We start from the raw sequence: 9,557 nt of genomic DNA on the forward strand, positions 1-9,557 counted from the left end.
AGGACGTGATAATCTATACTTGCGTATAATATCAACGTCACCCAAAAAGTTCAGTGGATTATTATAGTCTATAGCGGTATAATTCTACAAAAATTATTTGTACTACTCCCTAAATAAACATATATAGGGAACGGTTGAATTTGTTTACAAATTAACCATCATAGAATATAGTATCCTAAAACATCTCAAGACAGCTAGATAGGTGTCCTAAACTTAAGACGATTCCTATGACTTTTCCTAAGTTACGACATGTTTGATAAACTCGCTTAGGACAAAGATATGTCCAAAGATGATCTTAGTCCTAAGAGCGCTTCGATAAACAGGCCCCATGTGACCATATTGTGTAAAACATGCAGTCAAATAAACACTTCCTTAAACCTCTTCAATAGCCATATGAAGCAACTAAGATAAATTATGATGCCATTTATAGCCGACTATATGGTATGGGTTTTTCTCATTGTTTAGGGCCATATTGTGGCCTATAATTGCTTACTACCACTTCATTTTAACTCTGATAGTTGTCTTATTGACAATCATACCACATCTCCTCGTTTTTATATGAATAGTTCCGAAAATTCTAATTCAAATAGCAATAAATAATATAGGCGTGTTAACTAGCACTTCAAAAAAGACCTCAAGTTTAAACCGTAATAACAGTAAAAACCAAAGATGACACAGAGCTCTTTCAAAGAATATATATACCATTGGTATAATACCAACATTTTGATTTTACGAAAGAAGAGTTGATAACACTCAGTTTTGATATTTTCATATAAATATATTATAAGACATTGATAGAAGCTTTTTTCGACCTTGTATCATCTGCCAAGAGGAACTTCTATAGTTGAAAGATAAACAGAACAACAAAAGATTCTGACTTATTATCCAACATTTTATGAATTGCCACAATTAGAAAAAAAATAGAGAAACATTCCAAACTATCAAAGATCTTCCGCGAGCCACCTGTTCTGATTTTTTTGTAGGCCCGAAATCCTTAAAGACGTTGCTTATTTATCATCTAAACCAGACTCTTGGTTAGCAGGGTCTTGCAACGGTTATGGGAACAAACGATGTCTTACTTGCCATCAAATACTGCATACCCAGACTTTCAACAGTCCCTCAACTGGTACGAAATACCCCACATTTTGCAATGTTACTTAAAAAACTTTAAATACCGTGTATCTACTACAGTTTAAATGTGGTAAACAGTGTGTTGGTGAGTAAGAAGAGTCATTTCACAATCGTATGAATAGCCATCGTAGTAACCATGACTGTAAGCCAGACCTTCCTTTCAGTCAACAGATCTCAATCAACTAACTATTGCTATCATTAACTACAACATAGCTTGGTCCAGGAGAAAATCACTGGGAGCAGATTTTGGATAAGAAAGTTTAAAACGTTGGCATCAAATGGGGTCTATAAAAGAAGTTCAAATCGTGCAGTGCTTACCACAGCAGCTGGATGTGGTGTTTCATTTTGGATGTACACATAAGCTATCCCGTCTAAATACTTTATTTACATGGACTTCAAGATTTTAGACAAATATAACTTATCATATCATGCTTACTTTTTCACAAACGATGTTTGGTTTTTAATTTGCATTACGTTCAATATTCCGAAAAAATCATCAAAGACACCATTTACATCAGACTGTTCATCATGATGCTGAAGGATATCCGAAATATCTATTCATATCTTTTAATTTTTATTTGATACCTTTTCTTTTTTATTATGGTGTGTCTTGTTTCAACCAATCAAATAAACACTTACGAAGAGTATACAATACAAACTAATTGTCTGGAAAGTATTTCTGATTTAACAAAACATTACCAAAACCAATGATAAACTACTCGTGTTAGTGAAATACAACCATGATGACATATTGCATTCACATCTATCTTTCCAGTGACATAAACTAGAAAAGCTGGTACATACTCATTGTGATATGGCAAAATCCATGTTTTACTATGAAAACCCCCAAAAATCATTTGGATAAAAAGATAAGATTGGAAGTGCACAATGTCATGCATCACAAGATTAATTGAAATCCAGTCTCGGCTTAGGAGGTGTTGCGGATATGAGGTTTTACTAGTAGGTGGTCCAATGTCTGAAACATAAACTAAAATGTCACTAATTTGACAAGTTGTCATTTCTTATGTTAAGTCATATGATGTTCTGAGTCGGTCACGAGTGCCTTCATGTAATAAACAAAATCCAAATGCAGAATAGTTTATAAGTTTCCCAACAATACACAATTATATACTGTATTAAAAGTAGAACGAATTTTTTTCTGTGCTTTCATACCTTTTTCAAAGTTTTATCAACTATTGAATTGAAACACAAATACAATTTTTTTAGTGATACTCTTTGAAAACCAGTGTCTTATAAAACTTAAGTTAAATTAAAGCCTCCTTAAATAAAATCTGTTTAAGACTTCAACCTTAAATAAAAAAAAATCATCTATAATCAGGCATTCTTTTTCGAATCATTTTTTTTTCTTTCTAGAAAGTCAATTATACAGGCAAATAAAATTAATGAATGATTGGTTTTTAAATTTTGTCTGCACACTAGCTGTCATTATCATTCCAGCCTATAATTTTGAACCTCCTCAGTCAAAATTTCACATGGCAAGTAGGTTTATTGTAATAGAGCGGTATGACAGGATTTATAGTCATCGTTTTACTTCAAGGAAGCGATGGTATTTTAGTCTTATATTTTTTCGTTGTACTTTATTGCTAGAATACGAGTGTGGTAATTGCTTCAAATTATAATTTAAGCATGTATGAGAAGTCCACTTTTATCAACACATCGTGAATATCAGAATATATGTCTTCCAGTGAAAACAAGACAGTAGTACTTGCATGTAAGGAAAACTGCCAAAACAAACTGCATTAAATGCCTTTTTGGGAAATATTGTCATTACTATTCAGATATCATGATATGAGCAACAATATGACTAAACATATTTTTTAGATCTGATATGTCAATTTTGTCGTGTTCATGATGTTGCAGTGGAATCACAAATGTCTGTTTGTGTTAAAATGACAAAACTTTCTGAATTTAACAATAGTTTTTACATTATTTTGTCAGGATTGAAGATTTTAACCATTTTTGCTTTTTGCAATTCTATGGATCAAATTACCTGAATACCATGACTTATCATACCTTCTCCTTTGTTATGATACCTCTGGTCTACTATCTGTTTAAAAAAAACAACCATTGCTATTATCATAGATTATTGTTACCGAAACCGATGTAGATTTCCAGCAAAGAATCCGCTGGTGCTTTGGACTATCTTAAAATTGCAATGAAGTGTAAACGTTTGCTTCGTCTATGACTTTTGAATGAATAACAGCAATCAAGTTTTTTTTTTTCAAGCGCGTGTAGGATTTTTTTGCATGAATTAATACATCATATGCATGAAATATTACCACTAGACCTTAAACAACCAACAACCAATTGATCAATATTTTTTATTTCACCACATCATATGAAAAGAATGTCAAACATAAATACATAAAATCAACACCGACAACAACAACAACAACAAAGCACACATAAAATGTTTACAATGCATTATGTTTGTTTGTTTGAAAAAGCACATGTAACATGGTAACGGAACATTGATATGCTCATGGTTGAACGTGATGTCACTTTCGCCTGTGTTTATTTCAATGAAGATAGTCTGATAATGAAGCAGGTGGCTATCATGTATACGTGTTTCCTTTATTTGTCAATTGATTACACAGTTTGACGGACCAAGCGGTTATACCTAATGCAAATAAAATGGTAAGTTATTTTCACGCCTTAAAAGAAAATAAAACATTTTTTTATATATCTTTTATGTACTGTACTTTGTATCATTTCATATTTTTTAACTATAACTTTATTATAAAAAAAATTAATTATCATTAGTTTTGGCATGTTTAGTCCACCATATATTTTCCCATACATATCGGTCGAGATCTTACACTATTACGCTATTATACGTATTTTTCGATGGATGCATATTGTTCAAACTAAGCACCCTATTTAAAACTTTTTACATTGATACATTTTATTACAATTTCCCGTTACAATTCTCTTCAAATTTTCGCCGATTCTAATGAAGATTTCTTTTTCCTGCAGATTTCTTACAATAAACAGTCAACTTTAAAATTGCTCTTAAGTCTCTTATGTTTCCATATTTCATCATCTTTTGTGCTCAATAAAAGACAATCAGACTTATATGCAACAAATAATTTTGATGCAAGTTTTTTGGAAAATTCTGAATCCAATAATGGTGGAAGTGTGGCGTCAAATGGAGGTAGGAGCACCTCATATTCCTCAATGAGCAGCAATAGCTTGGCGTCCGGAGGTGGTGATAGTGGTCGTGGTATGGGTTCACCGTATGGGGGAGGGCATGATAATAGCATGTCAGGAAGTGGAAATAGTGGACGTGGAATGGGTTCGTCGAATGGGGGAGGGAATGGAAATAGTATGGGCAGTGGTATTAATCCTTTCAACAGTAACAGCAACACAGGAGGAATGGGCCCATTTTCCGGTGGATCAAAAGGAAACGGAGGCGGAATGGGGCCATTTTCCGGTGGATCAAAAGGAAACGGAGGAGGAATGGGACCGTTTGCTGGTGGTGCCGCTAATGGTAATGGTGGAGGAAGCAGCAATAGCATGGGTGGGGGCATGGATCCTTTTAATAGTAACAGTAATGGCGGACAAAGCTCCACAGGACCTTTTACAGGGGGAGCTAGTGGAAATTCGGCAGGACCTTTTTCGAGTGGCTCAAAAGGAAGTTCGATGGGACCATTTCAAAGTAATGATAAAGACAATGGTAATATACTTCAATATTTTACATAATTTTTAAGTCTGCACGTGTTTAAACTTGTGCATTACGACTACATGTCTGATATTGTAGACTCATTTGCATATTTTAGGGACAATTGACAACAACTTAAAAAATTTAACTACGATTGATACTTTGTAGTCATTATGCAATAATGTTAACATTACGAAATGATTCATTTTTTTTTATTTCTGGCTTGTGCAAATATATGAATGAAAATATATAAAATGAACCATTTGATTTCAAAAAAAGTTCAGAGTAGTTTTTTCTAATCCTAGATACGTACTAATAGAGATAAATGGTAATTCAAAGTATTCATCTTTTTCATTTGGAAAAATTAATGTGAACTGAATATAGAATTGTACACAATACACAATATAATTATATATATATATATATAGTTCACTGGCTTTACGCAAAAGGCTTTTCCAGAAATTAAATTCGAAAGCCTAAATTGACTCTAAATTTATTATTCAATACATTCTATTCCTCTGGCGTGGCTGATAAGTAGTCAGGGGGAAACTGTTGCTTCTTAGATATATACGCATCAATTCTAAAAATAAGTTTTGCAGAACTGTTTTTGAGCAAAAGAGATTTTAAGTAGCCATGAAATGCATAGTCTACGTTCTTATTGTAAATGAAATCGGATTATATCTATCTACTCTTTTGTGCTTGAACTTCCAACGAGGGATTAACTCGTATGCAATTGTAATTTTGGAAGGAAAATTTAGGCTTTCCAAAATAACTATCTGGAAAGGGCTATATATTCATTAATGCTTTTTTAGCTGATAAGAATCCCTTCACCATTGTACAGGGCATTGACTTTTCAAAGCTTTTCCCGCTTGATATTAATTCTGTCAAATCTGGTGAGTTCAATTTATACTATTTTGCAGCCTGATATATTCTATACCACACACACACAACAAAAAATATACCAGAAACATACATTTATCATTTACATGTTAAATTCATTGTCTTTGAAGTACTGTAGTATTTTGATTAAGACATATATACTTCTAAACGAGGTTAAGGATGTTCGCTTCTTTGTTTCAAAATAACAAGCTTTTTTGTGCATAAATCAGGTCGTTATGTTTCTCGTTTGAATTGTTTTAGATTTGTCATTTCGGGGCCTTTTATAGCTTGCTTTGCGGTTTATGTTTTGCTTATTGTTGAAGGCCGTTAAGCGACCTATACTTATTTACCGTCCATGTTGTTTGGTCTCTGGTACGGAGTTGTTTCATCGGCAGTACTACCACATCTTCTTTTATTGATGTAGCTCAAAATATAGAAAATGAGTGCTATTTTCATTATGTGTCCGATTGTTACTATTGTTTTGATTTTTCATCATATTTTTACCACAACGTTTAATTTGTGTTTTCAAAATATAAACAATTCGCATTCTAACCATATATTTAGGAATGAAAACACCATTTGATAGTAGCAACATGAATGGAGGTCCCGGTGGTATGGTCGGCGGTCGATTTAATTTAGACATTGGAACTAATGATGGACCGGGCGGGCTAAATGGTAGCCCATTTATGACCAATAATGACGGTGGACCGGGTGGTTTATCAGGTATGCACGTGTTTTTTTTTCTCGACATTATATATTATATATAGCAATCTGATGCAGAATTATTTAATTGCGCAACAACAACAAAAAAACAAAATGATTTATGAAAATCAAAGGTGTGTCTTGTGTTCTCCTTTTAAATTTTATTATATTGAAAGAAAGATAACTCAAAAATAATTTTCTGTTACATAGATTTAAATTTTTGAAGGTGGATCGTTCATGCAGAAAACTGATAGTTCGACAACAGATTCTAAATTTGATACATCTCAGTATGAACAGATGTTGAAGGAGATGTTTGCAACAGACTCCGGTGCTAAATCTGAGGGCAGTCCGTTTGATCCCGATTCTTATAGTGGTAATATTAATGCCGCTAACACTGGTCGCACAAATCTCAACTCTGCCGGCAGCGGACAGTCCCAGGGATATGGTAACACGGATAGCGCACAGTCCCAGGGATATGGTAACACGGATAGCGCACATGGTTCATACGAATCGGGTATTTTTGATAGTTTCAATTTTATCTTTATCTTTTATTTACTTCTAGATTTTAATACGTATTGTTATTTCGTTTAATATAAGATGAAAGCAGTTTTAGTATTATTTCGTCATAGATTTAATTTTTAATGTTGAGTTTTGAAAGAAGAAAAACGTTCTTCTCTACAAATATGGAATGCACTGTTGAATCAGTATTCCATATTCTTGTTACAATTCTATCTACACATACGTAAGTATTCATTTTCAAAATATTTCTCTGATATAATATAAAAGCTTTTGACTTATCCATTAAGAAATATAAATGCATTGTAGGTATATGAGGAATCAACATACTTTTTTTTGTTTATTTAGTTTTCAACTTACACCAAAAATATATTATAGAAAACTCTTTAAATAATATATTCTTCTATTAAAACCAGTAAGCAATATTCAGAGTGCTGGCTACGAAGTTTTGGACGAATTTTTTTTTTCTTAATTTTAATTTGCGTTTTATATTTTTTACTTTAAACTTAGAGCGGTATGGGTCACTAAATTCACTATTCCGTGAGTCATCTTCATTGGTGACAGTAATCTCTTGGTGAGTCATAATCTTTAATATTATACAAATCTGTAGTTGTTAAAAAAAAAGCTGTGATGTAGTAATTTTAAAGAAAGTAAAAATCATACATGTTCATTTGTATCTGTTGAAAATAAACTGATTTTTACTGTTCCGTTAATAAACTTTTATTTTGTCAAAGTTGGGAAGTACATTGTATTTGTTCCACATAGGGCGAAAAACCTCGGATCCGTTCAGCACCAAGCATTTTAAAGACTCTGCAAGTCCATTTAAAGTACATCAGTCACACCAAGTCGGAGCTGGAAGCAATAATTATGGCACCCGTTATAATAATGGTACAAGTTTTAAGTATCTTAACTTTCCTGGACTCTCGTATTGACTGTATTCAGTATATTGCTCTCTCCAAACATAGAAGTTGTATTTAGTAAAGAAATAATAGATACAGCCAGTTTATCCATATTATCAGTGCGATCTTCTTTGGAGATCTAAAAAAAAATAAACCGAGATATTTATTGTTTAATCTCTTATAGTCTTCAATCGAGAGATCACAGATGAAAGAGGTTTTTAGCACAGATTATTTCAGTAACAGCGAAGAAGCTCTATTAGAACATCTTATTTATATAAGTGTTATATGTTGTTTTAATGAATATTCTTCCTCACTGTCATACTGATTCACAATTGAAATGTGTTTATAGGTATTAAAGAAAGCAGGTACCAGTTTAACAATGGAAACACAGACACTTACCAAACGCCATTCAACGAAAAGACGGATTACAATGAATTATTATCAACGCCATTCCAGTCCAATAACAATAATGGTCGTGCTGGTAGTCAGAGTTACAAAGACCAGTCTCTAGGTACAGGATATTCACCTTTTAAGTCAGACAGAGGTATGCCAGGTATGGCAAGAATGAATAATCCCGGTGGTAACCCGTTTAGTCAAGGAGGATCACAAATTGGAAGAGGTAAATTAATTTATATAAGGTGTGAGAAAACAAAAAAGTATCATTCTCTGTTACAACAATGAATATGTAAGAAAATTACAGAAAATTTATGCGACATTTATTCAAATATTTGATGTTATAAACACAATGTTTTAGTTGAGAGAGTTATAAGACTGAAAAAAAGGAAAGCTTTGTATTACCCGAGACGTACCTGCGTTATAGTCTGCAGGTTATATAGGAATATTTGCTGTTTTAAAACTTTAGTACTAAACGTTTTTGACATGTGTAAACCACATTTTACCTTATAATACATTAAAAGGATAACAGGAATTGCCAAAAATATTGAACAGTAAAACATCCCACACCAACCGACTCCTCCTAGAAAATTGACGTTGAAACTACATTGACCGACATATGGTCCAGATAGCCTGATTTGGTACAGTCACAAAATGTGGTGATTGTGTTAAACCAGATTAGCGTGAACACAAGCCTCCCCTTTTGCCTATTCTAGACATTATGGCGTTCAAGTAAAACACACAATAAGAAAACTTGCACATTTCAGCTACCAACAGGATGGCCACAAACTTGAACAAGGAAATGAACGACGAATGAATACTGTCGCCCAAAAAAAAGAAACAAATCAGAAGTCTCCTCATAAAAGTTAATTAAAATCGGCAGTATTTATTGGGGGCCATGAAGTATTTAAAATCAGCACGAATTTAATGGGTATGGCGTCTTTTGCAAATTATAAAAGCATAATCAGCAAACTTAAAAGATTCAACCACAAAGGATGGGACACACAAGACATACATATTTGTCCTTTCAATATTAAAAAAAATAACTAAATCAATTAGAAGTAAATTCGTTGCCCTGTATATTTTGATAGAAGATGCATGTACGAAATGTTGTATCAAGTATCACAAATACCAAAAATGTGCTCCAAAAGTTCGTACTTGAAAGATCGTGGTCGTTCCTTTTTCTAAATTGATCCGATTTTATTTGTTATATCACAGAATATTTCTAATTGTAGGTTGAAAGAAGATGTTTGAAGAACAAAATAATAAAAGTTGGAACTAACAGTGTTTTATATTTACTGTTCTTTTTAATATAATGAACGGACTGCAAACAATACAACTGTTTTCTCCACCGA

At 32.9% G+C, this 9,557-nt stretch overlaps 1 protein-coding gene across 3 annotated transcripts; it reads left to right on the forward strand.

Annotated features, from left to right (window-relative positions):
* Positions 1 to 3,636: 3,636 nt before the first annotated feature.
* LOC127703277 (loricrin-like) lies at positions 3,637 to 9,557 on the forward strand. 3 transcript variants are annotated; one of them, XM_052207794.1, is made up of 7 exons: positions 3,637 to 3,789; positions 4,129 to 4,828; positions 6,257 to 6,415; positions 6,621 to 6,908; positions 7,676 to 7,798; positions 8,159 to 8,428; positions 9,438 to 9,557. In XM_052207794.1, the coding sequence occupies exons 1-7, from the start codon at positions 3,787 to 3,789 to the stop codon at positions 9,440 to 9,442; spliced, it is 1,548 nt and encodes a 515-aa protein (XP_052063754.1). In that variant the 5' UTR covers positions 3,637 to 3,786; the 3' UTR covers positions 9,443 to 9,557. The 3 variants fall into 3 exon arrangements, with proteins under 3 accessions (XP_052063754.1, XP_052063755.1, XP_052063756.1); XM_052207795.1 differs by lacking the exon at positions 7,676 to 7,798 and having other exon boundaries at positions 3,643 to 3,789; XM_052207796.1 differs by lacking the exons at positions 3,637 to 3,789; positions 4,129 to 4,828 and adding an exon at positions 5,400 to 5,706.

Source organism: Mytilus californianus, unplaced genomic scaffold (genome assembly GCF_021869535.1).
Source record: "Mytilus californianus isolate M0D057914Y unplaced genomic scaffold, xbMytCali1.0.p SCAF_5, whole genome shotgun sequence".
Lineage (NCBI taxonomy): Eukaryota > Metazoa > Mollusca > Bivalvia > Mytilida > Mytilidae > Mytilus > Mytilus californianus.

Coding starts and splice junctions, on each gene's coding strand:
- LOC127703277 (XM_052207794.1), top strand. Junction 4,829..6,256: donor AAGTAATGATAAAGACAATG/GTAATATACTTC, acceptor CCATATATTTAG/GAATGAAAACACCATTTGAT. Junction 6,909..7,675: donor ACATGGTTCATACGAATCGG/GTATTTTTGATA, acceptor TGTTCCACATAG/GGCGAAAAACCTCGGATCCG.